This window comes from Phacochoerus africanus, chromosome 5, assembly GCF_016906955.1.
Source record: "Phacochoerus africanus isolate WHEZ1 chromosome 5, ROS_Pafr_v1, whole genome shotgun sequence".
Taxonomy (NCBI): Eukaryota; Metazoa; Chordata; class Mammalia; order Artiodactyla; family Suidae; genus Phacochoerus; species Phacochoerus africanus.
Window position 1 is genome coordinate 19,849,152 of NC_062548.1, and position 24,796 is coordinate 19,873,947.

Consider the following 24,796-nt stretch of genomic DNA (forward strand, 5'->3'; position numbering starts at 1 on the left):
TGCTGAGCCACAACAGGAACCCCTAATTTTTATTTTTTTATTGAAGTATAATTAATTTACAGTGTTCTGTTAGTTTCAGGGGTATAGCAAAGTGAATATATATTCTTTTTCAGATTCTTTTCCATTATAAGATATTGAATATGGTTCCCTGTGCTGTATGATAGGTCTCTGTTGTTTATCTGTTTTATGTATAGTAGTTTGTATCTGTGAATCCCAAACTTCTTATTTCTCTCTCCCTTCCTTCCCCTTTGGTAACCATAAACTTTGTTTTCTATGTCTATGAGCCTGTTTCTGTTTTGTAAATAAGTTCATTTGTATCATTTTTTATGGAGTCCACAAATAAGTGATCTCATATGGTATTTGCCTTTGTCTGACTTCACTTAGTATGATAATCTTTAGGTCCACTTATGTTGCTGCAAATGGCATTATTTTATTCTTTGTGACTGATATTCTATTGTACATACCACGTCTTCTTTATCCATTCATCTGTTGGTGGACATTTAGATTGCCTCCATGTCTTGGCTGTTGTAAATAGTGTTGCTTTGAATATTGGGGTGCATGTGTCTCAAAGTTAGAGTTTTCTCTAGATGTATGCTTAAGAGTGGGATTGCTGGATCTTATGGTAACACTATTTTTATGTTTTTAAGGAGTCTCCATATTGTTTTCCATGGTGACGGCACCAATTTACATTCCTACCAACAGTGTAGGAGGGTTCTGTTTTCTCCACACCCTCCCCAACATTTACTATTTGTAGACTTGACGACGCCAGATGCTTAACCCACTGAGCAGGGCCAGGATTAGAACCCGCATCCTCACGGATACTAGTTGAGTTTGTTACTGCCAAGCCACAATGGGAATGCCTGTAGACTTCTTGATGATGGCCGTTCTGACACTTGTGAGGTGATAAGCATACTGTGGTTTTGATTTGCATTTAGAGAAAACCAAATAAGTGATTTTTGTTTGTTTGTTTGTTTGCCCTGTGGCATATGGAGCTCCAGGGCCAGGGATCATCATATCCTCGCCATAGCCACGAACTAAGCCACAAGCTGTGGCAATGCTGGATCTCTAACCCACTGTGCTGGCTGGGATTGAACCTGTATCTCGGTGTTCCCAAGACGCTGCCAATCCCCTTGTGCCACAGCAGGAGCTCCAAATTAGTGATCTTTGATCACAGACTTATTTTTTTAATTTAAACATCTTATTTTAAGATATTTTAGACTTGTAGAAGAGTTGCAAAAATAGTATAGGGATTTCCTGTATACCCTTCTCCCATAGGGAGTTATTAAAGACAAAACCAAAAAACAAAACCGAGGCCTTCCAGGATTTGTGGCCAGTAGTTTAGCTCTTTCTGCATCTTCTTCATTCTAGTACTGTTTGGCTGTTAAAGCAGGTACTGGTGCGATCATAGAGTCTTCTCTGCCATTTTTTTTTTTTCCTGATTATGAAAAGGAATTTGAACTCTGTAGACTATTTGGCAAGTATAAAATGGACAAGAAATTACCACCACCTGATTCAACATGTAATAAATAATTTTTTTGTTTCCTTTAAGTCTTTTTGTCTCTTTACTTTTGTTTATTTATTTTGCCTTTTTTAAAATTACTGAATGAATTTTATTACATTTATAGTTGTAATAAATGATACAACTGTATTAAAAATAGCTGGCAGGAGTTCCCGTCGTGGCGCAGTGGTTAACGAATCCGACTAGGAACCATGAGGTTTCGGGTTCGGTCCCTGCCCTTGCTCAGTGGGTTAAGGATCTGGCGTTGCCGTGAGCTGTGGTGTAGGTTGCAGACGTGGCTCGGATCCCGCGTTGCTGTGGCTCTGGCGTAGGCTGGTGGCTACAGCTCCGATTCGACCCCTAGCCTGGGAACCTCCATATGCCGAGGGAGCGGCCCAAGAAATAGCAACAACAACAACAACAACAACAAAAAAGACAAAAAAATAAAAATAGCTGGCAGCTACTTTTAAATATGGTTGAGATCACACTGTAAATGTATTTTTTCTTTTGCTTTTTCCACTTAATATAAGTGGTTTTCCAAATCATTAAATACTTCATAAATATTTACAGTGGCTCTATAATATTGCATTGCATGGATTCTTCGGCAGTTAGATTGTTCTATTTTTTGCCATTGCAAATAATATGTGATTAATGTTTTCGCAAAAAGCTTTTTCTGTATTTCAGAAAATTGCCTTAGGCCAGATTCCCAGAAGGGCCCAAGGGGTATGGAGATTTTTCTTTTTTAAAAAATTAAGTTTTTAAAATAGTTTTAGATGTAGTATAAACATTGTTAAGGTATGTCATCAGTTCTTTTCCAGAAAGATTATGCCAGTTTATTCTTCCACGAGCTATAGATTAAATGTACTCATCAGCACTGCATAGTCTTAAGAAAATTGTTGCACATTTAGTAGGTTAAAAAAAATGACGGAGTTCCCGTCATGGCTCAGTGGAAACGAACCTGACTAGTATCCATGAGGGTGCGGGTTTGATCCCTGGCCTTGCTCAGTGGGTTAAGGATCCGGCGTTGCCGTGGGCTGTGGTGTGTGGGTTGCAGATGAGGCTCGGATCCTGCGTTGCCGTGCCTGTGTTGTAGGCTGGCAGCTGTAGCTCCCATGAGCCCCTTGCCTGAAAACTTCCATATGCTTTGGGTGCGGCCCTAAAAAAAAAAAAATAGCATGTCATTGTTCCTCAATATCTTTTTTTTTGGTAGGAAAAGTTTTTAGTAAGATTTTATTTTTGTTTATAGGAGGCAGATGCCTTATGCTTACTTTACTATTTGTTTATTATCTTTTTTTTTTTTTGTCTTTCTCTCATTTTAGGGCCACACCCGCAGCACATGGAGGTTCCCAGGCTAGGGGTCCAATTGGAGCTGTAGCCGCCAGCCTACACCACAGCCACAGCAGTGTGGGATCTGAGCCGCATTTGCGACCTACATCACAGCTCATAGCAACGCAGGATCCTTAACCCACTGAGTGAGGCCAGGGATTGAACCTGTGTCCTCATGGATGCTAGTCAGGTTCGTTAACCGCCGAGCCACGACAGGAACTCCTATTATCCTTTATACTTACTTTACTATTTTAGAAATGGTGCCTTTAACATATTTTTTCCCCATAGTCTTAAGTTGATGATTTTTTTTTTTTGTATTGTGGTAAAATACACATAACAGAAAGTTGACCATTTTAAGGTATACAACTGAGTGACATTAAAGTACATTCATCATGTTGTGCAGCCACTGCCACTCTCTAGTTCTAGAACTTTTTCATCTCTGCAAAGGAAACCCTGTGCTCAGGAGCAGTCACTCCCCATCTCTCTCTCTACCCCCAGCAAGCATAAATCTGTGTCTCTATAGCTATGCTTATTCTCGATATTTCACATTAAATGGAATCATACAGTACATGGCATCACATTCTCTTTTAAAGCAGAAAAAAAAAATGAATTAGATTAAGTAGAGTTTAGATGGAATCTATGTGTTAATCTTAAAGTTTGCATATTGACCATGGCAGAAATCTTGAATTCAGCATATTTAGTTGGTCAAGATGTCCCATTCCTAGTTTATGGTTTTTGGTGGTGGGTGGAGGGCTAGGAGGAGAAGGAAACCTAAAATAGGGACAAAGATAGGAAGAGTGTGGTGCTTGGAGAATGAAGGTCAATGAAATGACAGCACATTCCATGGCTGGGACTATATCAGAAACTTCTAGAAGTTGACCTCTAGAGCAGGCAGCAGGATTTGGAGAGCTTGTCTTCCGTGTCATCAAAAAATAGCAAAAGAACAAAATAGCCAGCCTAAAAATGAGTAAGTTTGAGACATTATCTAGTAAATGAGACCTCAAGAGATGTATGCATTTTTGCTGAGGAGTACAAGTGGTGTTGGGGACAACAAGGGCAACCAGAGTGGGTCCAGGGGTGTCTTTTTTTGTTTGACATCTTCACTGGAAATGGTGTATTTATGTGGTTTTTCATTTTTCTGGTAGTTTTTTTTCCAGAGGCCTTGAGAGTTTGCTCAGGTACCCACTGAAATGGAATGATTGGTATAGACAGAGGATTTTGTTTATTGAACCAAATATAGCTTCCATGTTAAATTCTTATGTGGGCAAGTCAGTGTCTCATTTTCATTAGTCTTTTAATCATTTCCCCAGAGCCTGATCCCCTGGAGGGTGGGGTGGGGTCAGGTCCACGTGAGTCACAAAGCCAGTGATCAGAGCTTGGATTAGAGATACCTCAGTCCCCAAGTTGGCAGTGGCCTAACTCATTTTATTTCAGCATTGCCTATGGTTAAGCAGTTAAGGACAGGAGGGTTTTGCAGCAGGTATTCAGTCAGGAGTGCATTCAGTGGTTAATGATTTTAGTAGATCCCTAGGTACCTGAAGAATAGTATAACCTCATGTTTAAGAGCGTGGCTTTAGGGCCTGAGTTTGAATCCTGGCTCTGCTGCTTAACCAAGTATGTGACCTGAGACAATGGACTTAACCTCTCTGAGCCTCAGTTTCCTCATCTGTGCAGTGGGATTGTTATAAGGATTAGAGTTGATGTCAGGTCTTTAGGACAGTGCCTGGTATGTACCAAGTGCTAAGTAAATACTCGCTTTTTAAGTTACCACCTTTGAGTAGTATACAGTTTCACTTAATAGAAAGAGTTAAAATAATTTCTGCAACAAATGTTTATTAAGTGGCTGTTGTGTGCTAGACCCTGGGAACAGAGATGAAAAGGAAGTAGTTTCTGCCTGTGCACTCCAGGCTACTGGAGAGACCTGCATATTGGCAGGAAATTTCTTTTTTCTTTAGTTCTCTGTTTGGTTGATTTTTTTTTTTTTAAAGCAAGTTAACATTGTACAAAATTTAAATGATACAATAGAGGGTACAGAAAAAACTAAGGGTCTTTCTGTTTCCCTGTCCCCAGAACTCCATTCTCCTCTGGAGGCAGCCACCATTACCAGTTTTTTGTTTTTTGTTTTTTTGTCTTTTTAGGGCCATACCCATGGCATATGAAAGTTCCCAGGTTAGGGGTCGAATTGGAGCTGCAGCTGCCAGCCTATGCCACAGCCACAGCAGTGCCAGATCTGAGCCATGTCTGTGACCACAGCTCACGGCAACTCTGGATCCTTCACCCATTGAGCGGGCTCAGGGAGTGAACCCATGTCCTCATGGATACTAGCTGGGTTCATTACCACTGAGCCACAGTGGGAACTCCCACCATACCGGTTTAAAGAAAAGTATTTTTATATTCCCTACTGTGCCTCACTAATGGGCAGCATACTGTACTATTGGTACACTGTTTTGTGCTTCTTAAAAAAATGGAATGTATTGGACATAGTTTCATATACATGTCTATAGAGCGTTCTCACTGTTTTTCACAGTTGCATAGTATTCCATGATATATGGATGTACCTTATTATTATTTTTTTTTTGTCTTTTGTCTTTTGAGGGCCACACCCGCGGCATATGCAGGTTCCCAGGCTAGGGGTCTAATCGGAGCTGTTGCTGCTGGCCTACGCCAGAGCCACAGCAATGCCAGCTCCGAGCTGCGTCTGCAACCTACACCACAGCTCACGGCAATGCCAGATTCTTAACCCACTGAGCGAGGCCAGGGATCGAACCCACAACCTCATGGTTCCTAGTTGGATTCATTTCCACTGCGCCAGGATGGAATCTCCTGGATATACCTTATTTAACCAGCCTTGCTATAAAGGAAATTTAGTTTATTCCCAATCTTTTGTTTTATAAACGGTGTTGACATGAAGATCCTTTCACATACAAACATTTGGAGTAAAAAAAAAAAAAAAATCACTAAAAATATACTTGCTGGATGAAGCTGTCTCTGCATTTAAAATTTGTAGATATTGCTAAATCATATTCCACTGTGGTAGCACTAGTTTATGATCTAGGGTGAAAGGGGTCATTTCAGTATACTGTATTCACTGTAATGTTAAGAACCCCACAAAAAATAACCAGCCCTGCCAGGGGGACTTGAGTAGGCTTCATAGAGGTGGTGCCATTTTTGAGGAGTCTTAATGCATAGGTAGAAGTTTTTTGGGTAGAGGAGTGTATCCTAGGTAGTAGGAATGGCATCTGTGAAGACATGGAGCTGTTATGTGGAAAAGTTGGGTCTGGCTGGGGCATAGGGTGCATGGGGACAGTGAATCAGCCCCAGGGGCAGGTCAGGGCCAGGAGATGTGGTGATTGTCAGGTGGTGGTCAAGGCGTCAACGACGCTGGGCCTGCAAATGAAAGATTCTTGAGAATTTGCAAACCAGTCTTTGTTTTAAATGGCTGCACCTGTGGTATATGGAAGTTGCCAGGCCAGGGATTGAATCAGAGTCAGCGGTGGCAGTGCCAGATCCTTTAACCCACTGTTCTGGGTCGGCAGTCGAACCCCTGCCTCCTCAGAGACCCCAGCTGCTGCAGTTGGATTCTTTTTTTTTTTTTTTTTCCCTTTTTTAGCTGCCCCCCAGCACATGGAGTTCCCAGGGCAGGGATCAGATCCAAGCTGAAGTTGCAACCCACGTCGCAGCTGTAGCAGCGTCGGACCCCTTAACCCACTGTGCCGGGCCAGGGATTAAACCTGTATCCTGGTGCTGATCCTGTTGTGCCACATTGGGAACTCCTGCATTCGGATTCTTAACCCACTGGGCCAATATTTTTTTTCCTACAAAAACAAAAATAGCTTTTGCTGCTGGAATCATGGGTCTAATTCCAACCCATGTTGGTATTGTCACAAACACAAAGAGAAGCCTGGGAGATGGTGGTGCCTTATATTCTTTGTGGCATGGTAGGTTGAGCTGTATAAAAATGAAAGTCAAGACAATGGCATTCTTGGAATTTTTTTAGCATTTAGTTAACTTAGGTGAAATTTTTGTTTATTTGGTTTCTTCCTTTTTTTTTTAAACTTACTGACTCATCAATGAACTATATAGTGAAATAGTTTTGCTCAGTTATGGTTAAAGGTGCCAAGGGATTTATTTATCTTGTGTCATTTACTTCTCACAGCTGCCTGGTTCGGGGGAGTACTGTTGTAAATCCATTTTGCAGGTGAAGAACCTGGGCTCAGAGAGGTTAAGTAATTTGCTCAAGGTCATGCCCAAAGTAAGTGGTGAAGTTAGAGGTCAGCTGCAGATCTGGGGCCGACCCCAGAGCCCACGCCCTTCACGGTTATACTGTGACAGACAGTTCATTTTAAGGCGTTCTTAGGATAGGGAGTACCTAGGCACCTGTGTGCTTGGAGGGGCACTGACAGGTGGAACAGGGTGGAATTTCTCACCTCTGGCTTTGGGCTGGTGCTCATAATGAAGGAGCAGAGGTGGGGGATAGGAATCAGCAGCAGGATGGTACCTCCCTTCCAGTCCTTTCCCCCATGTTCTAGCAGAGTCGGTTGAGAACTGTGGGAAGGGCAATTACATGCTGCCCTCTCAAGCTAATCGTGCTTGTCGTGCGGGCATGAGAGGCCGATGGAAAGCAGTGTGTTGAGTCATCCCTTCATCATCTAGGGCTGTGAGCAAGCCAAGGTTCCCGGCAGGGTCGGACGTTGGGCAGGAGCTGAGCATCCATTTCCTTTCTCCTGTGCACTTCCCACCTCCGCTGCCCCTGCTCTCCCCCTCTCCAGGAAGCATACCCCCAAAACTGCCACTCTTCTGCCTTTTCTAGCTCAGTGAATCTTCACTGGGGTGGAGGGAGAGAATCATGCATAGTTTCAATATTGTAATAGTTTTCCATGTTGTAAAAATTAGTTTTTTAAAAATCAGTTTTGATTACCATACTATCAAAAGTGAAACTTAAGAAAATCGCATCGACTGGTAGTGCCGTGCAGAACCGAGAAACTCAGGAGGGTCCCTGGCTGGCTGGAGTTGCTCTCACCAGAGCATGTGGTGTGTCTCCTTTCTTTGTGGCTAGTAGTCATCCCTGGTGATGGGAGGAGCATCTAGAAACCACCCCCCCCAGCCAGGAAGAGGCACTTCCTACGAATGCAGATCTCTGCTGGTGCAGCACCATCCGACTTCCTGCAGAATGTCGCACCATCAAAGGTCCTCCAGCAGCTGCTCTCAGGGACACCATTGTTTATATTGTGTGGGATGCATAAGCACCCACTGGCATTTGGCTGCGATACTTTGAGAACCTTAGAGTAATGTGACTGATCATAAATTAAGAATGAATGTATTAAGGTGGTGCTGGGTATATATTGAGGGAGACAAGGTGATGACAGCTTAGGAGACTGCCTTTATAAAAGCAAATCCAAACTCTGAGGATGGGCCAAGAGAAACTTTTAGTGAGGGAGGGATGACTGTATTAACTAGCGTTTGCAGAGTTTTTTTTTTTGTTTTTTTTTTTTGGCTGCTCCCGTGGCATGTGAAAGTTCCCAGGCTAGGGATCGAAGCCCAGAAAATGCTGGCTCCTTAACCCACTGTGCCACAAGGGAACTCCTGCAGAGTGCTCTATAATCAACACACAGTGCACACGATTGATTGCATTTAGTATCAAGGCTGCTCCAAGAACTTGCAGGATTTGCCCAAAGTTAGGCAGGCTGTGTGTACTCTGGAGCTGGGGCTGACTCTCACCTTGTATTTTCTCTGCCAAGCTGTGGCTGAGGACCCCATGATGCCTCTCATTGCTTGTGTAGAGGGAACCTTTTCTGTGTCACCCATTCCTGCTTTGACGCACATTCGGGGGGCTTGTCACCTGTACCCTAGTGGGAGCGGTCCTGAAGCACATTGTTCTAGGCCCTGTCTTCCTCCTCTCATTTATTCCTTCCCATAGGGGTGGTTGATCCCATTTATTTATGACGGGTGCACTGGGGCGAACCCAGCACCATCACTCACATCTTCCAGCTGCGGGGTCACTGCATCAGAACACTGCCCAGCTTTGTGCCCGTGCCATCTCACTTGCCTGCCCTCAGGAGAAGCTTGTCTTCCTCTGTGTCCCACCTTGCCATTGTGGCTAGGCCTGGGCGGGCCGGGTCGGTTCAGAACGGGGAGGAGGTTGAGCTTTGCCAGTCATGAAGACATCGGAGACTGGTCAGTACTTGGTCTCTTGAAGTCTATAGTTTAATGGCTAGAACCAGGATGAGAGAAGGGAAGTGAGCATCCTCCCCCAGATTACAGCAGTCTGTAATACAGTCTGGATAGTTTTTTGCCAACATTTCAAACAAATGTTATTTATTTTTTTTAAGAGCTTCAGGTGCAGCATGTGGAAGTTCCCAGGCTAGGGGTCAAATCAGAGCTACAACTGCCCACCTACACCACAGCCACAGCAACGCAGGATCGTTAACGCACTGAGCAAGGCCAGGGATCGAACCCGCATCTTTATGGAGCCTAGTTGGGTTCGTTAACCACTGAGCCACGAAGGGAACTCCACAAATAAACATTATTTTAACTGTTATTTTAAAATGCCAGTTCTGTCTGGGAGAAGATGAAGGTGGTACGGGTTTTACAAGAGACTTGCTCTTAAAGAGTGCAGGTGGTAACAGTAACTGAACTGAAATTATTTACATATGAGCTGCAGTGTTAATTGTGATTCACATTTGTAGCATTTTGTTTGTTTGTTTTTTGCTTTTTAGGGCCACATGCACCTTATGGAAGTTCCCAGGCTAGGGGTCCAATCGGAGCTGTAGCTGCTGGCCTGTGCCACAGCCGTGGCAACACCGCATCCGAGGGGAATCTGCAGCCTACGCCACCACTGGGCAACACCAGATCCTTAACCTACTGAGTGGGGCTGGAGATCAAATCTGTGTCCTCATGGATCCTAGTCGGGTTCATTACGGCTGAGCCACAACGGGAACTCCTGCAGCATGTTTTTATATGGTGGTTCATCACCCTCACACCTGTTCATTACCTGATTCCCTCAGATGCAAGGTAATGCCAACTCCCTCATCATCTTTAACCGCCCTTGGAGCAGAACTTCTCTCTGCTTCTTTAAGGGGAGAGGAGTGATCACTGGTGGCCCTGCCTGGTGACCTGACCAATAGCTGGTTGACTTTGGGCAAGATACTCTCTGAGCTTCATTTTTCTCATCTGTAAAATAAAGTCGAACTCGCTGTTCCTTGGGGTTTATTTCTCTCTCAAGATTCTGTGATCCCGTTTTAGGAATTCTTGGTAGCATGCCTTGTGTTAATGTGCTCGGTAAGTATCTTTGGAGTTTAGTTGGCGAGGCGTGCCCATGTAAACATTCACCCTTCTGGGATATGTACCTGGCAAAGAGAGGCAGATGGGATTGCGAAGAGGGAGCCTATTCTTGGCTATACTACTGGTTCATTTTAGACAGTTTCTTGCAGAATAACTGTTTTTATGATTTGCTTTTTTGGCTGGCTAAGTAAAGCCTTCTGACTGGAGTATAAATAAATAAGTATATAAATTATGTGTATTTTAGCTCCTAGTGGGATATGGTTGTTGTCCAACCAGCAGATGCAAAATTTTTTACATCTAGGCTGTGTAATGTCCTTTTTCAAAAACAATGTGAGATCAATCTGGCATCTGAGAGAGTCAAGTAATCCTTTCCTTCCTGTTATACCCTTTTCTCACTTTTTCTTTCTTCTTTGGCCAGCTAGCTTGGAGCAGTAAGGAGCAGGGTGGAGGGTACCAATCCACTAGATGAGATTTAAAAACAACCTTTTTATTTGGAAAAATTTCAAGCTGACAGAAAGCTCGCAAGTAGTCCCAAGAATATTTTTACACTCTTGACTCAAAGTCACCTATTGTTAACATTTTGCTGTGTTTGCTTTATTCTTTGCCTTTTCTCTGTGTGTTATGTGTATGTACATACCTATATACACATTCACAGTATTTTCTGAACCATTGGAGACTAAGTGGCCTGCGTCATGGTCTGTTGCTCCTATACAGTATGTTGCCTAATAGGGGTATTCTCTTACATAACCACGGTGCAGTTGTCCGCTTTAATTAATTTAACATTGATTCAGTACTTTTATCTGATCTACCATCCGTATTCCAGTTTTGTCAGTTGGCCCAGTTATGTCCTTTATAGCATTTTCCCCCTGGGTACAGGGTCTAGTTTTAGAATCAAGTGACAAGGCAGGTACTTGTCATGACTCTAGTTTTCTTTAGATTTGTTGGAAATTTTTGAGACCCCTGCACCTGTCCCTTCGTAGCTAATTGATGCCTCTTGTTTTTATAGATTGTCCAGTGGTACAGGGGTAGGTTTTCCCAACATAAAACACACTGTCCTCCTCTGTGTACAAGAAGTTTCCTCTAATTGGTCCCCAGGGGGACAGAATATGCTCCCTTGACTTTGTCACCACCACAGCGGGACCAGTTGGGCTTTCTGGCCCAGATGCCTGGTAGCGGTCCTGCTGTTAACGCATGGTCCTCAGAGGTAAACAGATCCTTTTGTTCGTGGGAGAGACAGAGTCTTGACTGGGTACATTATGCAAACCCAAGAATTACTGGGAGGGACTGTTTTGCTCGCTCTTGATCAGCTTTATGGTAGTTTTAGACTGAAGCATGAAGCAGAAAAGTGCCTTGTATTGATTAGAGTTATGTGTGGATGGAGCCCAAGTATATGTTGTAATCAAATATTAAGTATCTGCATGATACCAAAGTTATTCTCAAAGGGCAAATATGGTTCAGATTTAAGCCATAGGCAAGACAGCCAGGAGCCCTTCAGAGGCACATGTACAATTCAGTGGTTTGTTCCAGACATGTGTTTGCAGAGCTGTGGTAAGTGCATCTGCCCTGTCTTTGCTTTCCTGGAACATGGTGTGGCTCTGTTTTTTTCCTTCAGTAGACAGTATTGTTTTCCCAGCAACTTTTGTATGTAACTTTTAGGATTATTATTATTTTTAAAATCATTATTATTATTTGTTGGCTGTGCCTGTGGCATTTGGAAATTCCCCAGCCAATGATCGAACCCATGTCAGAGCAGCGACCTGAGCCACAGCAGTGACAAAGCCAGGTCCTTAACCCACCAAGCCACCAGGAAACTCCAACTTTAAAGGTTAATTACTTCACTATGTATCTGTACTCTCAGTGTCCCCCCCCCCTTTTTTTTTTTTTTGCTCTTTTTGTCTTTTTAGGGCTGCACCTGTGGCATATGGAGGTTCTCAAGCCAGGGGTCCAGTCGGAACTGTAGCCAGTGGCCTACACCAGAGCCACAGCAACTTGGAATCTGAGCCAAGTCTGCAGTCCACACTACAGCTCATGGCAACACTGGATCCTTAACCCACTGAGCAAGGCCAGGGATCGAACCTGCATCCTCATGGATGCTAGCTGGTTTCGCTAACTGCTGAGCCACGATGGGAACTCCTCCCCTCCGTCTGTGAGCAAGGCTTTCAACACCCCAGGGTTTTAGTGACTACACTTCTGAGCGTTATTACCAATTTGCTGATTTCACCAATTTGCTTTTAGAGAAATAAAGTGAGATTTCTGCTTCGTCCTGATGTGTTTAGTGTGTTTTAGGATCTGCAAGTTGAGTCAAAAACAGCAGTGACAGGAAAGATGGGAAGAAGACTTGTTCTGAGTCCCCTTCTGATGGGGGCTTCCTTGGTGAGCTTTCTAGCGTTTGGAGCTGACTTTAGGAGGGAATGGAGAGGTGTCATGTTGGTTCCCATCGTGTGTTATTCTCAGCTTGGCATTTCATCTCATACTTACAGGCAGGCCCAAAGGCCAAAGAGATTCTTTCCCGCATCTGTTTTCTTTGCAGTGGTGAAGGGTGTAGGGAAGAATGTGAGTGTTCTTTTGAGAGTTTAGACATCCATGGTGATCCTGTTAGCTTCCAGAGTTTATATGAGATGGAATTCCTTTGCTAATGGCCGTCTGTTGTAACACACCAGGTATGTTTGGCATACTTTTTAACTTCGCTCAGCAGTTAGTATAGAATTGCTTTTCTCAGAAATCTTTATGTATAAGCAAATAGAGTAATAAAGCGATACTAGATGGGCCACAGGAATATCTACATGGAGACTCTGGTATGCTAGCCTCATGTTTTTCAGTTTGCTATCAAGTTAGCATGAACCTGAATACAGAAGGCACGTGTGATTCACCTCCTTGAAGGAGAGGCAACATGTGGCTCCTGGTGAAGGTGGCAAGAAGCTTCTTTTTTTAAAAAAAGTCATTTTTTTTTTTCCCCAGTACCAATTTTGTGAAAAGGTTATGCTTTAGAGGGGGTTGTTTTCGAGGCAGTTAAGTAAAACATTACAGGTTTAATCAGGATTTGAGGAAACTGTCAGCTAGATGTCTTAAAAGACAAAGCAGCGTATTATCCATCTTCGGTCTCAGGGTTTTTAAGGTAAATTTTGAGCAGTCACTTGGTTTTTAAAACATACTCATGGAGTGCTTATGAGCAAAAGGTCCTTATGATCGGAGCTCTTAAAGGGGGAAATTTAAACAGAGTCATATGTATCTTGAATTTGGAGGAATCACCAGTATTCCCAAGAAACTAAAACTGATACTAATTGTCTGCTGCTTCCTTTTACTGTCCTGAATTTGGTCTGCGAAATATTCGAGTACCAGCCCATACTGGATGTAACGGGAAATACAATCATATTAGGCAGAGACAGAATCTCTTTCCAGACTGTTTATGTTCTGGTTATAGAGACCTAATATCTGTGAATTATTAGCAGTTACAGATAGGACTTCCAGCCCTTATTTTATTCCTGGCATTAATGTTTACCACATGCTTTACATAAATTATTTTATGTAACGCTCACAACAATTCCCTGTGTTAGATTCTCTTATTATTCACAGTTGTGCGCTAGAGGGAAAGAGTGACAGATTAAATAATTAGGCTGAGGTTGAGGTGCATTCGGATTCGAACCCAAGGCTCCTGAGACCAGAGCCTATGCTCTTTAATTGTGCCTTTCTGAAATGAGCAGAGAACAGTGCCATGGGCAAAACTCTCTGATACCAATTATAAGACAGGACAAAAGATGAAAGCAAGGCGGGATCTGTACTCTAGACTTTGTAAGAAATTCCATGAAGGTTGACCTATGAATTGCAGACACGGAGTGAATGCAGGATGGGAATAGATATTTGTTATGAGACCAGGAGTATTCAGACTGGAATGCTGGCTTCCTGGGGTGAGTAATGGCAAATCAGGCGTGCTTTCCTTCTTCCTCCTCGTAAACTGCTCTGCATTCTTCAAAGCCCAATGTGTACTGTCACCTCTGTGAAGCTTTCCCTGTCTCCCCCAGACAGAGTTACTTCTGTTTGGGCTCCTAAAGCCATTTAGCCATGTGTCACTACAATAGGCTATAAACCATCATACTCTCCTTTGTAATTCATAGGTTCTGCTCTTCTCCCTCTGAGGCCATTTCCAGTTCTTTGAAGTCAAGGACCCTCTTGACTCATCTTTGTATCTCGGGGATGTAATGCAGCATCAGTTACTTAGTGAATACTGAGCTTATTTGTTTGTTGAATGGATAGCTGAGTTTCTCAGTTGGTTTGGATTTAGAGCTTCTTTTAGAGCTAGATTTAGAATAACTGGGGCAAAAAAAAAATCTATATTTAGGAAAATTTATCTGGTAGTGAAGTACACATTGGATTGGAATTGGGAAAACTGACAGATAACAAGACAACCAAGTAAAAGAAGTTACAGTAATTAGGCAGGAGGTGGTTAGGGCCTGGTAGTGAGGGAAAAGGTGCACGTCAAGGAAATAGCCATTGAAAGCTCCGTTTGGCAGATTTTAACTCTTTCTGGAACAGAAAAGATATTTTAGGTATATATGTAGCTCTCCAAGAGTGCGTATATGCTGAACCAAGTTTAATTCATCATCCTGCCTCAGGATTTTAATTTGCTATTGAGGTAAGCCTTGGGGAAACATAGACTTATGGGATTGTAATACTTTGTGTTGTCACCTTTGCAATTTTGAAGACAAATAGGTGGTCATTCTTAGGAATCCAGAAGTCTCATGCCCAGACTTCACCTCGTAGGGCCCCAAACTGCTCTTAATAATTGTACCGATAGGGGAAAAACACAGTTTCTAAAATCAGAGTCTGCAAATACCAGCCTGAATATTAAAAATAAGTATAATGTTTTTTAAATTGTGTATATACAATTACTGAAAAGTGCACAAAGAAATCATCCTTGCGTAGCTAACATTCAGATCAAGAAAATAAAATTTTACTAGCATCCCAGAAACCCTCCTCCCCAAGGATTAATAACTCCCATTCTGATTATAACACCATGGATTCGTTTTGCTTGTTTTTAAAGACTAACATAAAATGAAAATGAAGGATGCGCTTTGACTCCTTTTATTCAAGGTTGTGAAATTCACGCATGTTGTTGTGTGAAGTAATTTCATTCATTCTTGTTGACTTATAATATCTTCCCAATGAGTAAACCATAACTTATTTATCCATTCCACTGGTGATGGCCATTTGGGTTCTTTTAACTTTCTGAATGTTAGAATAATGGTACTGTGAACTTTTGTGTGCATTTTTCAGGGTATACATGTGCAAACGTCTGTTGGATAGATTGTCAAGGAGTAGAATTACCGGGACACAAAGTATGCATATGTTCATTTTCCAAAGTGGTTGTACCGGTTTGTACTCCCACCACCAGCAGTGCTTGCATGTCCTAGTTGCTCAGCGTCCTCACCCATATGTGTTAATTTTAGCCGTTCTGGTAGAGTTACAGCACTCTCTTGTTTTTCTTTTTGTTTTTTTAGAACCGCACCTGAGGCATGCGGAAGTTCCCAGACTAGGGGTCCAATCAGAGCTGCAGCCACCAGCCTACTCCATAGCCACAGTAACACGGGATCTGAGCCTCCTCTGCGACCTACACCACAGCTCACAGCAACACCGGATCCTTAACCCACTGAGCGAGGCCAGGGATCCAACCTACATCCTCATGGATCCTAGTCGGGTTCATTAGCTGCTGAGCCACAAAGGGAACTCCAACATTCTCTTGTTTTTTAATTTACATTTTTGTTGAGTGCTTTTTAAAAAAATTTTTATTATTATTTTTTTAATTTACATTACTAATGAGGTTGGCCCCTTGTTTTATATATAGGCTTTTTGAATATTCTCTTTTATAACTCTTTGCCTATTGAAAACATTGAGTTGTTTATCTTTTCCTTATTGATTGGTGGAAGTTATTTTATACTCTGATGGGAGCTCTTTGTTACCTAAATTGGTGGTCTCTTTTCCCATTTCGCGGTTTTCTTTTACTCTTTTTATTGTGCCATCTGATGAATATTCTGATTTATCTTTTCCATTAAATTTAGTGTTTTCAAGAATTTTTTCGCTACCCTGGGTCATGAGGATGTTCTGTATTCTCTTTAGAAGGTTTATTGTTTTACCTCTCACTGTTTTTTTTTTTTTGGCCTCACCTGTGGCATGTACAAGTTCCTGGGCCAGGGATCGAACCTGTGCCACAGCTGTAACCAGAGCCACCGCAGTGGCAACGCTGGATCCCCATCCTGCTGAGGCAAGAGGGAACTCCTTAATTCTCACGTTTTGTATCTGCCATCTCACTGAAATTTTGTGTGTTTGTGTGTGTCTGTGCCTCGCATGGTTTTAAGTGGACCTTATCTTTCCTTAGTTCTGCAAGATCTGGGTCTTAAATCCCAAGTCCAAGATGAGAAGCAGTGAGACGTGTCTGAATCCCAAATGTTCTTCATAAATTAGTCAGTGCTGTGCTTGAATAGCTTTTGGGAATTGAAACCTCTTCCTGCTACACCATGGCACTTGGTTTTTGGTTTTATGTCTTTGTTCTTTTATTACTTGAAAGTGTAGTCTGCGTGAAATATTACCACGTATTTACTTGCCACTAATTTCTTAACCCACTGTGGTCTGAGTTTTGACTTTACCACCTGTTTAAAACAGCTGGCACAGGATCCGGTGGCCTTCTTACCAAATGCAGGTACTTTTCCAGTATCCTTCAGCCCTTTGCAGGTTGAACATATCCTCTGTGTCTTTATACCTCTCATCTGATTATACGACATTGGCAGAGTTTCACTCTCCTTTTCTTCTGAAACTTAACGTTGTTTTGACTTGAAATCTGGTTGGAAAAGCCGCTCCAGATTTGTTTGGGACATAGCCCTTAAGCCTAAGGGCATGGATCTCCAGTTTCAAAGTAGGCCCAGCCACTTTGGTTATTTTGCTTTGGTCTGTTTTCATTTGGCATCCGAGACCAAATAAAAATGATAGAGCCATAACTGTGAATTAGATGACTCTTGGAGTTTACAGCAGCTTTACATGGAGCATTTCACTTGATCCTCTTAACACCCTGTGGGGTAGGTATTTATATTGCAGTTAAGTGATTGAAAATGAAAACAGCATATTGTTTGTTTGCTCTTGTGGAGAAACGTCTGGTGATGCCATTGGATTACTAGGTTTTGGAGTTTCCTTTGTCATAGAAGCATCATTTGGTGAGGACGTCATCCTGTGATTTTTGTGGATACTTTCGTCTTTCCACTTTGTGTGGGAATGTTAGCTTCTTAGGTTAGAGCAGGGAGGGTGCCGTTGGTGGGACTGGGAACAGAGGTAGAGTTGGATTCTCTGGGGAGTCAGAAATTTGCTTCAGTGGCCTTTGATGTGTGACTGGTAATTGTCACGTTCACAAACTTCTGCTTCAAGAATCTGAACAAAGGAGTTCCTGTCGTGGCTCAGCGGAAAGGAATCTGACTAGCATCCATGAGGATGCAGGTTGGATCCTTGGCCTCGCTCAGTGGGTCGGGGAACCGGTATTGCTATGAGCTGTGGTGTAGGTTGCAGACGAGGTTCGGATCTGGCATTACTGTGGCTGTGGTGTAGGCCGGCAGCCACAGCTCCGATTCAGCCCCCTAGCCTGGGAACTTCCATATGCCACAGGTGCGGCCCTAAAAAGACAAAAAAGAAAAAGGAATCTGAACAAAATAAATCTTGGCAGTTGATTACCTGAATGTAATGAGCTCAGGCTTTTTCAGGATCTATTTAAAATGATTCACTACAAGACTAAGTTGTGGAGGAGTTTTCATGTGGCACAGTGGGTTGAGGATCTGGTGTTGTCATTGTAGCAGATTGGGTTGCGTCTGTGGTGTGGGTTCGATCCCTGGCCCGGGAACTTCCTTTCTTTTTTTTTCTTTCCTTTTTATGGCTGCACCTGCAGTGTGTGGAAGTTCCCAGGCTAAGGGTGGAATCAGAGCTGTAGCTGCGTGCCTACACCACAGTCATGGCAGCGCTGGATCCTTAGCCCACTGAGCAAGGCCAGGGATGGAACCCACATCCTCACGGACACTATGTTGGGTTCTTTACCTAACTGAGCCACAATGGGAACGCCAGTGAGGCTCTTTTGATCAACACAGAAACTTAAAACAGGTTAAAAAGGATGGCAATGCTATTTTTGTCCCACATTTTAGTTATTTCTGCCTTTGAGAAAATAGTTTATAACAAAACAGCTTCACTCACAACCCCAGGATATTTTTTAGTTAAACTGACATACTGGTTTGAAAAAGGAGCAGGAGGGCTAATATTTGATCATAGAATTCAGACAAGAAAGTCCCTCACACTCACAAGTCCTGGAACTGTTGTGCAGTAATTCATCACTCCGCATGTCAGAGTTCAGCTGTCACCCTACAGCCGTGACCACGACTGCAGCATGGGAGGACAGCTGCCCCTGGCACTGCTTTAACGTGGCCCCTGTGTGCTGCAGTCTGTGCGTACGTGTGTGAGTTGATGTGGATGGGCCAGCCTGATTTAGCCTCTGTAATCGGTATCAGTCCTAAGAAGTGCTGGTGTCTCCACAGAGATGGCCCAGTGTCTCAGTCCCCTCGCAAGCCAGTCACCAAGTGGAGGCCCCTTGTAATATTACAGTTTAATACATGACACATTTGAGTGTAGACTTGTTTTAAAATGCAGTTTGTTCTGGTCAGCTCTCACACTGGAGCGGGGGGCAGTGGAGAGGATATAGTGAAGGTCGGTGGGAAGAAGGAAATTAAGAGAGAATTCAGAAATCAGAACCGCTCCGGGCTCTTGATCATCTCTGGGTAGGTGAATGCCAGTGAGGATTCAGAAAGGGACTGGGAATGCTCACCTTTTTTGCAGACTGGTTCTGTGAGGGAGTGTTGACTCAAATTCATTGCTGCACGCGATGCGCCCTCCTTTAGTGAGAGAAAAGGGTTTGGGGCGCCTTATGGAAGAGGGAGAGGATGAGCCTTGGGGGTCCCAGGGCCCCTCTCCTCTCATTCTCCATCTGAGTGGTTCTGCTGAGAGTCTGGCTCTCTCTGGGTCTGTGGTTGGGAGGTGCTGTCTCATTTTGAGTCCTTGCTCTGCTTGAGTCTTAGCACCTTAATCTCTGTTGTTGGCTGCTCATGTGAGATTGTCAGTTGAGTGGATGTTTGGCTCCTGAAGTCCCCTCAAAACCCCCTAAGAATCCATGCAGCAGTTTGACTACAGTTGTCCTGAATTAAAATATGGCGAATCTTTCAGACTTGGGGGACAGATACACTGTTGATGGATAGTCTGTAAGACAGACACCCTAGCCTCTCTGATCTCTTCAGAGAGATGACTGCCTATTCAGTCATCAGGGCCAGGGCCTGTTACTTTGCTTTCAGTCTCTTTCCAGAATTGCATTTTGAATTATTTGCTCCCTTTTCCTTAGGATAAGTACTTGAAAATTGATGGCACAATAGCATGAATTGGTAGAGTATATGAAAAATTTGGGTTTCGAGCCAGCTGGGAAATTCCCTGAAGTTTTTCTGGCTTATATCATGTATTTGAAGAATGTCGGACCAAGATGTTTTGAGGAAGTAAATTACTATGGCTGTTGAATGTGACCTGGAAGGAACTGAGGAACAGTGGAACTGAAAGTACAGTTACTGATTATTTTTTTCAAATTCCTTTGGTAGGCCTCTGAAGAAGCCTCTCTCAGGGCATTGGAAAGTCTGATGACAGAGTTTTTCCATGACTGTACAACCAATGAGAGAAAACGCGAGATAGGTAAGTGAAGTGTGGAGTTGTTGGGGGTCATAACGAAAGACCCCAGTGGGGAGCAAGGAGTTGGGAGCCTCGGCTGGTCAGGCCAGCATGTTTCCCCTTGCATTCTTGCTCTCTTGGCCCCTGTCCTGCTGGGTGGTGGCTGGTGAGGCCTACAGATCTGGCTGCAAGGGCTCTAGTCCCCTATAGAGAGCCCACTCTAATCCATAGCGATGGGTTTTCTTTCCTTTAGCCACACGTGGCTCTCTGCTTTGCTCTTGATTTCAGCAGTATTGAAGTTTTATAAGAAGTCTATGACATAGTTTAAAAAAACTCAACAACCCATAAAAGCATTTTTGGTGTGTGGAACTCTAACTTGGACCTCATCGAGTGCCCAGAGATCCTTTAATGGACGTTACCTTTGGAGCCTTCTTACTTTTTCCACCAGTACTATGGCTCTCATTTTGCAAGTTTGGCTAAATAAAGGCTTCAAACACCAGAGAAATGTAGGTATCACTTCAGGTCTTCTGGGAACCCCAGCACCTTCTAACACCTCTTTTTGAATTTCATATTCACTGACATGCACAATATTCATTACAGCATACTGTTCACTAGAAACTGTATTCAAGTGTTATCTCTCCGCCTTGGGAACATGCTGCTCTGAGGTCCTAGATTAATTGTTTTTCTCTCTGAGGCCTCACTTAATGCCGGAGCTTGAGGATGAAAAGTGTTTTCCTTGATCCGGACCTTCAGCTTTCCCCTGCATGTCTGGCTTCTCTCTACTGACCTTCATTGCTTTCACCTCCTTGCAGGCTTTTTTCTGTGTCTCCATGACTCTGCAGACTGACCCATTTCTCTATCCCATGTGGCTTCTCTAAGTCACGTTAGCCGGTGTGTTATGGCTGATTTCAGCCCTCGGTCCAGAGCTTGATTAGGGTTTGGATTTTTAGGTGGCCGGGAAGTCTTTGGCTGCAGCCTATTTTCCCTTGCATCCTTGGAGCATTTGCACATCACCTTCTGGTAGACGTGGCTTCTCTTTTAAGTTTTTTTTTTTTTTCACGTTAACCCTCAAGCTTTTTATTTTTTAATGATTTTTGTTTTTTCCATTATAGTTGATTTACAGTGTTCTGTCAATTTTCTACTGTACAGCAAAGTGACCCAGTCACACACACATATGTATACATTCTTTTTCTCACATTATCAGGCTCCGTCACAAGTGACTAGACACAGTTCCCAGTGCTACACAGCAGGATCTCATTGCTTATCCATTCCAAAGGCCATCGTTGGCATCTATTAACCCCAGGTTCCCAGTCCATCCCACTCCCTCCCTGTCCCCATTGGCAACCACTAGTCTGTTCTCCAAGTCCATGAGTTTCTTTTCTGTGGAAAGGTTCATTTGTGCTGTATATTAGATTCCAGATATAAGTGATATCGTATGGTATTTGTCTTTCTCTTTCTGACTTACTTCACTTAGTATTCTCTTTTAATTTTAAGCGTGGTGGTCTCCTTTGGGCCTGCCCCGTATGTGTCTTTCTTTTCTGAGGGACTGTGCTGTAAGGAACTAGAGCATTTGTAAACAAGGGATGCTGGCAGAAGCTGAGCGCAGTAGATGATCAGGCGTCTGGCTTAGAAGATCCCCTCTGCTTGCTTCTCTTATTACTCAGTTGGGCTGACCCATTTTTGTCCTTTATTAGTTTCATGCTGCCTTACAGTAAAAACATCACTGGTGATTTTTACTAAATGAGTTGAAGGATCTTTCCCTTATGTCACTCTGTTATATTCCAAAACTAATTTCTCTGGAAGTCCTGTTTTTAGCTTATGATTGGTATACTTTTGGTTTTCTCCTAAATTTGTGGTTGCAAAACAAATGTTGCTCACCTTCAGCACTCATGAATTAAAACTGGAACCTTTTTAACATGTTCGTGTTCCAGTCTGATTTTAAAATAGTTTAAAAAACCAGATGCTGTGAATGTCTTAATTGCAGTGCTGGCTAAGGGGAATCCGGGGGTTTGATAGCGGGTGTGTCTTAGTTCAGTTCTCTTTGTACCTAGTCTTTGTAGCTTTATTCGAGCGTGTGGGCTGGAACCACTTCTTGCTTCTTTTTTGATGTCTTAGGGTAAACTGAAGGCTTTCCTAGCGAGGTGGGAGAAAGGAGGGAGACCTTTATACTATAGGGGCTCCACCTACCCTCCACCCAAAGTGTGTTAGTGCTCCAGACATTGACAGAGTCATTAGCAGGGAACCTCAAGAGACGGTCTGGTCACCAGAGCCACAGCAACGCGGGATCCGAGCCGCGTCTGCGACCTACACCACAGCTCACGGGCAACGCCGGATCGTTAACCCACTGAGCAAGGGCAGGGACCGAACCCGCAACCTCATGGTTCCTAGTCGGATTTGCTAACCACTGTGCCACGACGGGAACTCCGTCTGGTCATTTTAATAGCAGAGAAGGCTGAAGCATCAAAAAGGAGCAGTAATTCGCTTGGGATCAGATTCAATGAATTAGTGGCTAAGTCTAGAACAGAGCCCAAGGTTCCTCATTTCCGGCCAGAGATCATTCTCTTTGGTTAGACTTCATCTCTGGGATTCATAGGAACTTTTGCCTGGCTATAAGAGCATGCCGTTAGCTTCCTTTGATGGGATTTGTAATGAGACTGCTTTGGTGCATTTAGCCGAAGTCAGCGCTGGCAGAGCAGTGACTAGAGGATTAGAATGGGCTGCTGTGCTTGCTGCTTTTCCAAGGGCTTCCTAGAATCTCTCAGGGTTGTTGCCTTAGCGTTTTCACCTTCTGTGTGTTATATTTCATGACCAGCACAGCAGGTCACGGTGACTAGGGCAGCCTGTCCAGAAACATGGTGACAGGTTCCTAATGTTTGCTTGTCTGACCAGCAGCTTCAGGAAGAGGAAAACCATTTCCAATTAATTGAGGTGGACAGGGTGCTTCTCGGCAACCCCCATGATTGCTACTCTTATTTACCAATTTTGGGGGGCAGTATTTTAAGTAAAACCAACCCAAATGAAGATAGCCATCCTGAATTCTCTTGAAAACTTTTTTCCAATCCTGTATGTAAGGTTAGTCTTAACTTTCTCTTTTCCTACTTGTCTCTCTCTCTCATACACACACACACACACACACACACACACACACACACACACACACACGTTGAGTGAGCGGTGAGGATATATGTATAGAAAGAGAGAGAGAGCGCGCGCGCACGCCCAAGCTATACCCCAGAGGAAACAAGTTATCGCTTAGCCATCATTTTTAAGGTAAATGATACTCTTAGAGCTGTCTATCCATACATTAGGTTAAGTAAGAACTTCAACAGTGAAAGTTTCTCTGCCTAAAAAAGTGTCCGTAGCAAGGTTATTGGGTTTTGGATGGCAGAATACACTGTGTTCATGGGCACCTCAGAGTCAAAAATACTGTGTACCCTGTTGTTTCTAACTTGAAGAATCAGCTGGATTAAGGAGTTCCCGCTGTGGTGCAGTGGGATCAGCAGCGTCCTAGGAGTGCAGATTTGATCCCCGGCCTGGCACAGTGGATTAAGGATCAGGCATTACCGCAGCTACTGTGGCTCATATCTGATACCTGGCTCGGGAACTTCATATTGCTGCAGGGCAGCCAAAAAAAAGGAATCAGCTGGATTTTGTAGTTGGTTTTGATGTTACGTATATTATATGGAGAGAAGTATTTGGGCAGGCAGAATGTCTTGTTAAAAAATAAGAATTTCCAGCCTTTTATTAGTTTCTTGTATTTTCATAGCCTTTTCTTGTTGCCATTTAACTTTTCCAGAGGAACTTCTTAATAATTTTGCCCAGCAAGTAGGAGCCTGGAGGTTCTGCCTGTATTTTCTCTCCAGCACTAGGAATGACTATGTAATGATGTACAGTTTAACAGTTTTTGAGGTAAGTTGTCAGATAATTTTCTACTATTGTGAAGATTTTGCATTTTGAGGTCGCATCGCCATGTTACTGCACTAGACTTTAGTTGATGTATACATGGCTAGGAAATAGTGGTAATTTGGTTTGGGGACTTCTTCCCACCTACTGCCTTTATCAAGATGTCCAGGTTTCCAGGGTACCTTTCCATCTTGGACACCGAAAGGTAAGGTGGGGCGAGGTAGGGAAGACTTTGTGGTGACATAAAACGTTTCCTTCCATGTTATCAATAAAACAGAAAGATAATTAAAGGAAAACAGTTTGGGAAGCGGGATGATAGCCATCATACCATCTTCCCAACCACAGAAATTTTCATTTATATCAACTCTCTTCCAACCTTTGTCTTCCAGTGCACACTTTAAAAAGTATGTTGTTCAATTTTATTATTTTGTTCAGCTTTTTGTTCAATTTTTACTAAAGTATAGTTGATTTAGAATGTTGTGCCAATTGCACACTTACAAAAAAACTAATTATAAGCATATCATTCATGCCATTTTGCATTCTTTTTCCCCCTCATTTATCTTCATACTGTATTCCTATAAGTGGCTGTATCATTATTCACCAAGCCATTCTCTTATTTTTGGACATAAAAGTTGTTTCTGTCATTTTTTTAAGTTTTTTATTTTTTGTCTTTTTAGGGCCGCATCCGCAGCATATGGAGGTTCCCAGGCTAGGGGTCTAATCGGAGCTGTTGCTGTCCGCCTACACCACAGCCACAGCAATGCCAGAGCCATGTCTGCAGCCTACACCACAGCCCATGGCAGCACCGGATCCTTAACCCACTGAGTGAGGCCAGGGATCGAACCCGCAACCTCATGGTTCCTAGTCGGATTCGTTTCCGCTGCGCCACGACAGGAACTGCTGTTTCTGTCATTATTTTTTGGTAGATACCGTGATGTGATAGGAAGTTTTGCACCTATACCTTTTTGTTTTCTGTTAAATTATGTAGTCAATCTTCCTAGGAATGGGATTTGAATATTTATTGTATCATAGGATTTGAATATTTTATTACTCTTATGGTCAAGT

At 43.1% G+C, this 24,796-nt stretch overlaps 1 protein-coding gene across 1 annotated transcript in view; it reads left to right on the forward strand.

Moving 5' to 3' along the window:
- Nucleotides 1–24,796, forward strand: part of XPO6 (exportin 6) — a 108,002-nt gene that overhangs the window by 15,502 nt on the left and 67,704 nt on the right. The window contains exons 2-3 of the mRNA XM_047780235.1: nucleotides 19,762–19,852; nucleotides 23,625–23,737. Of these exons, the coding sequence (XP_047636191.1) occupies nucleotides 19,762–19,852; nucleotides 23,625–23,737 (204 nt within the window). The remainder of the gene's footprint in view (nucleotides 1–19,761; nucleotides 19,853–23,624; nucleotides 23,738–24,796) is intronic.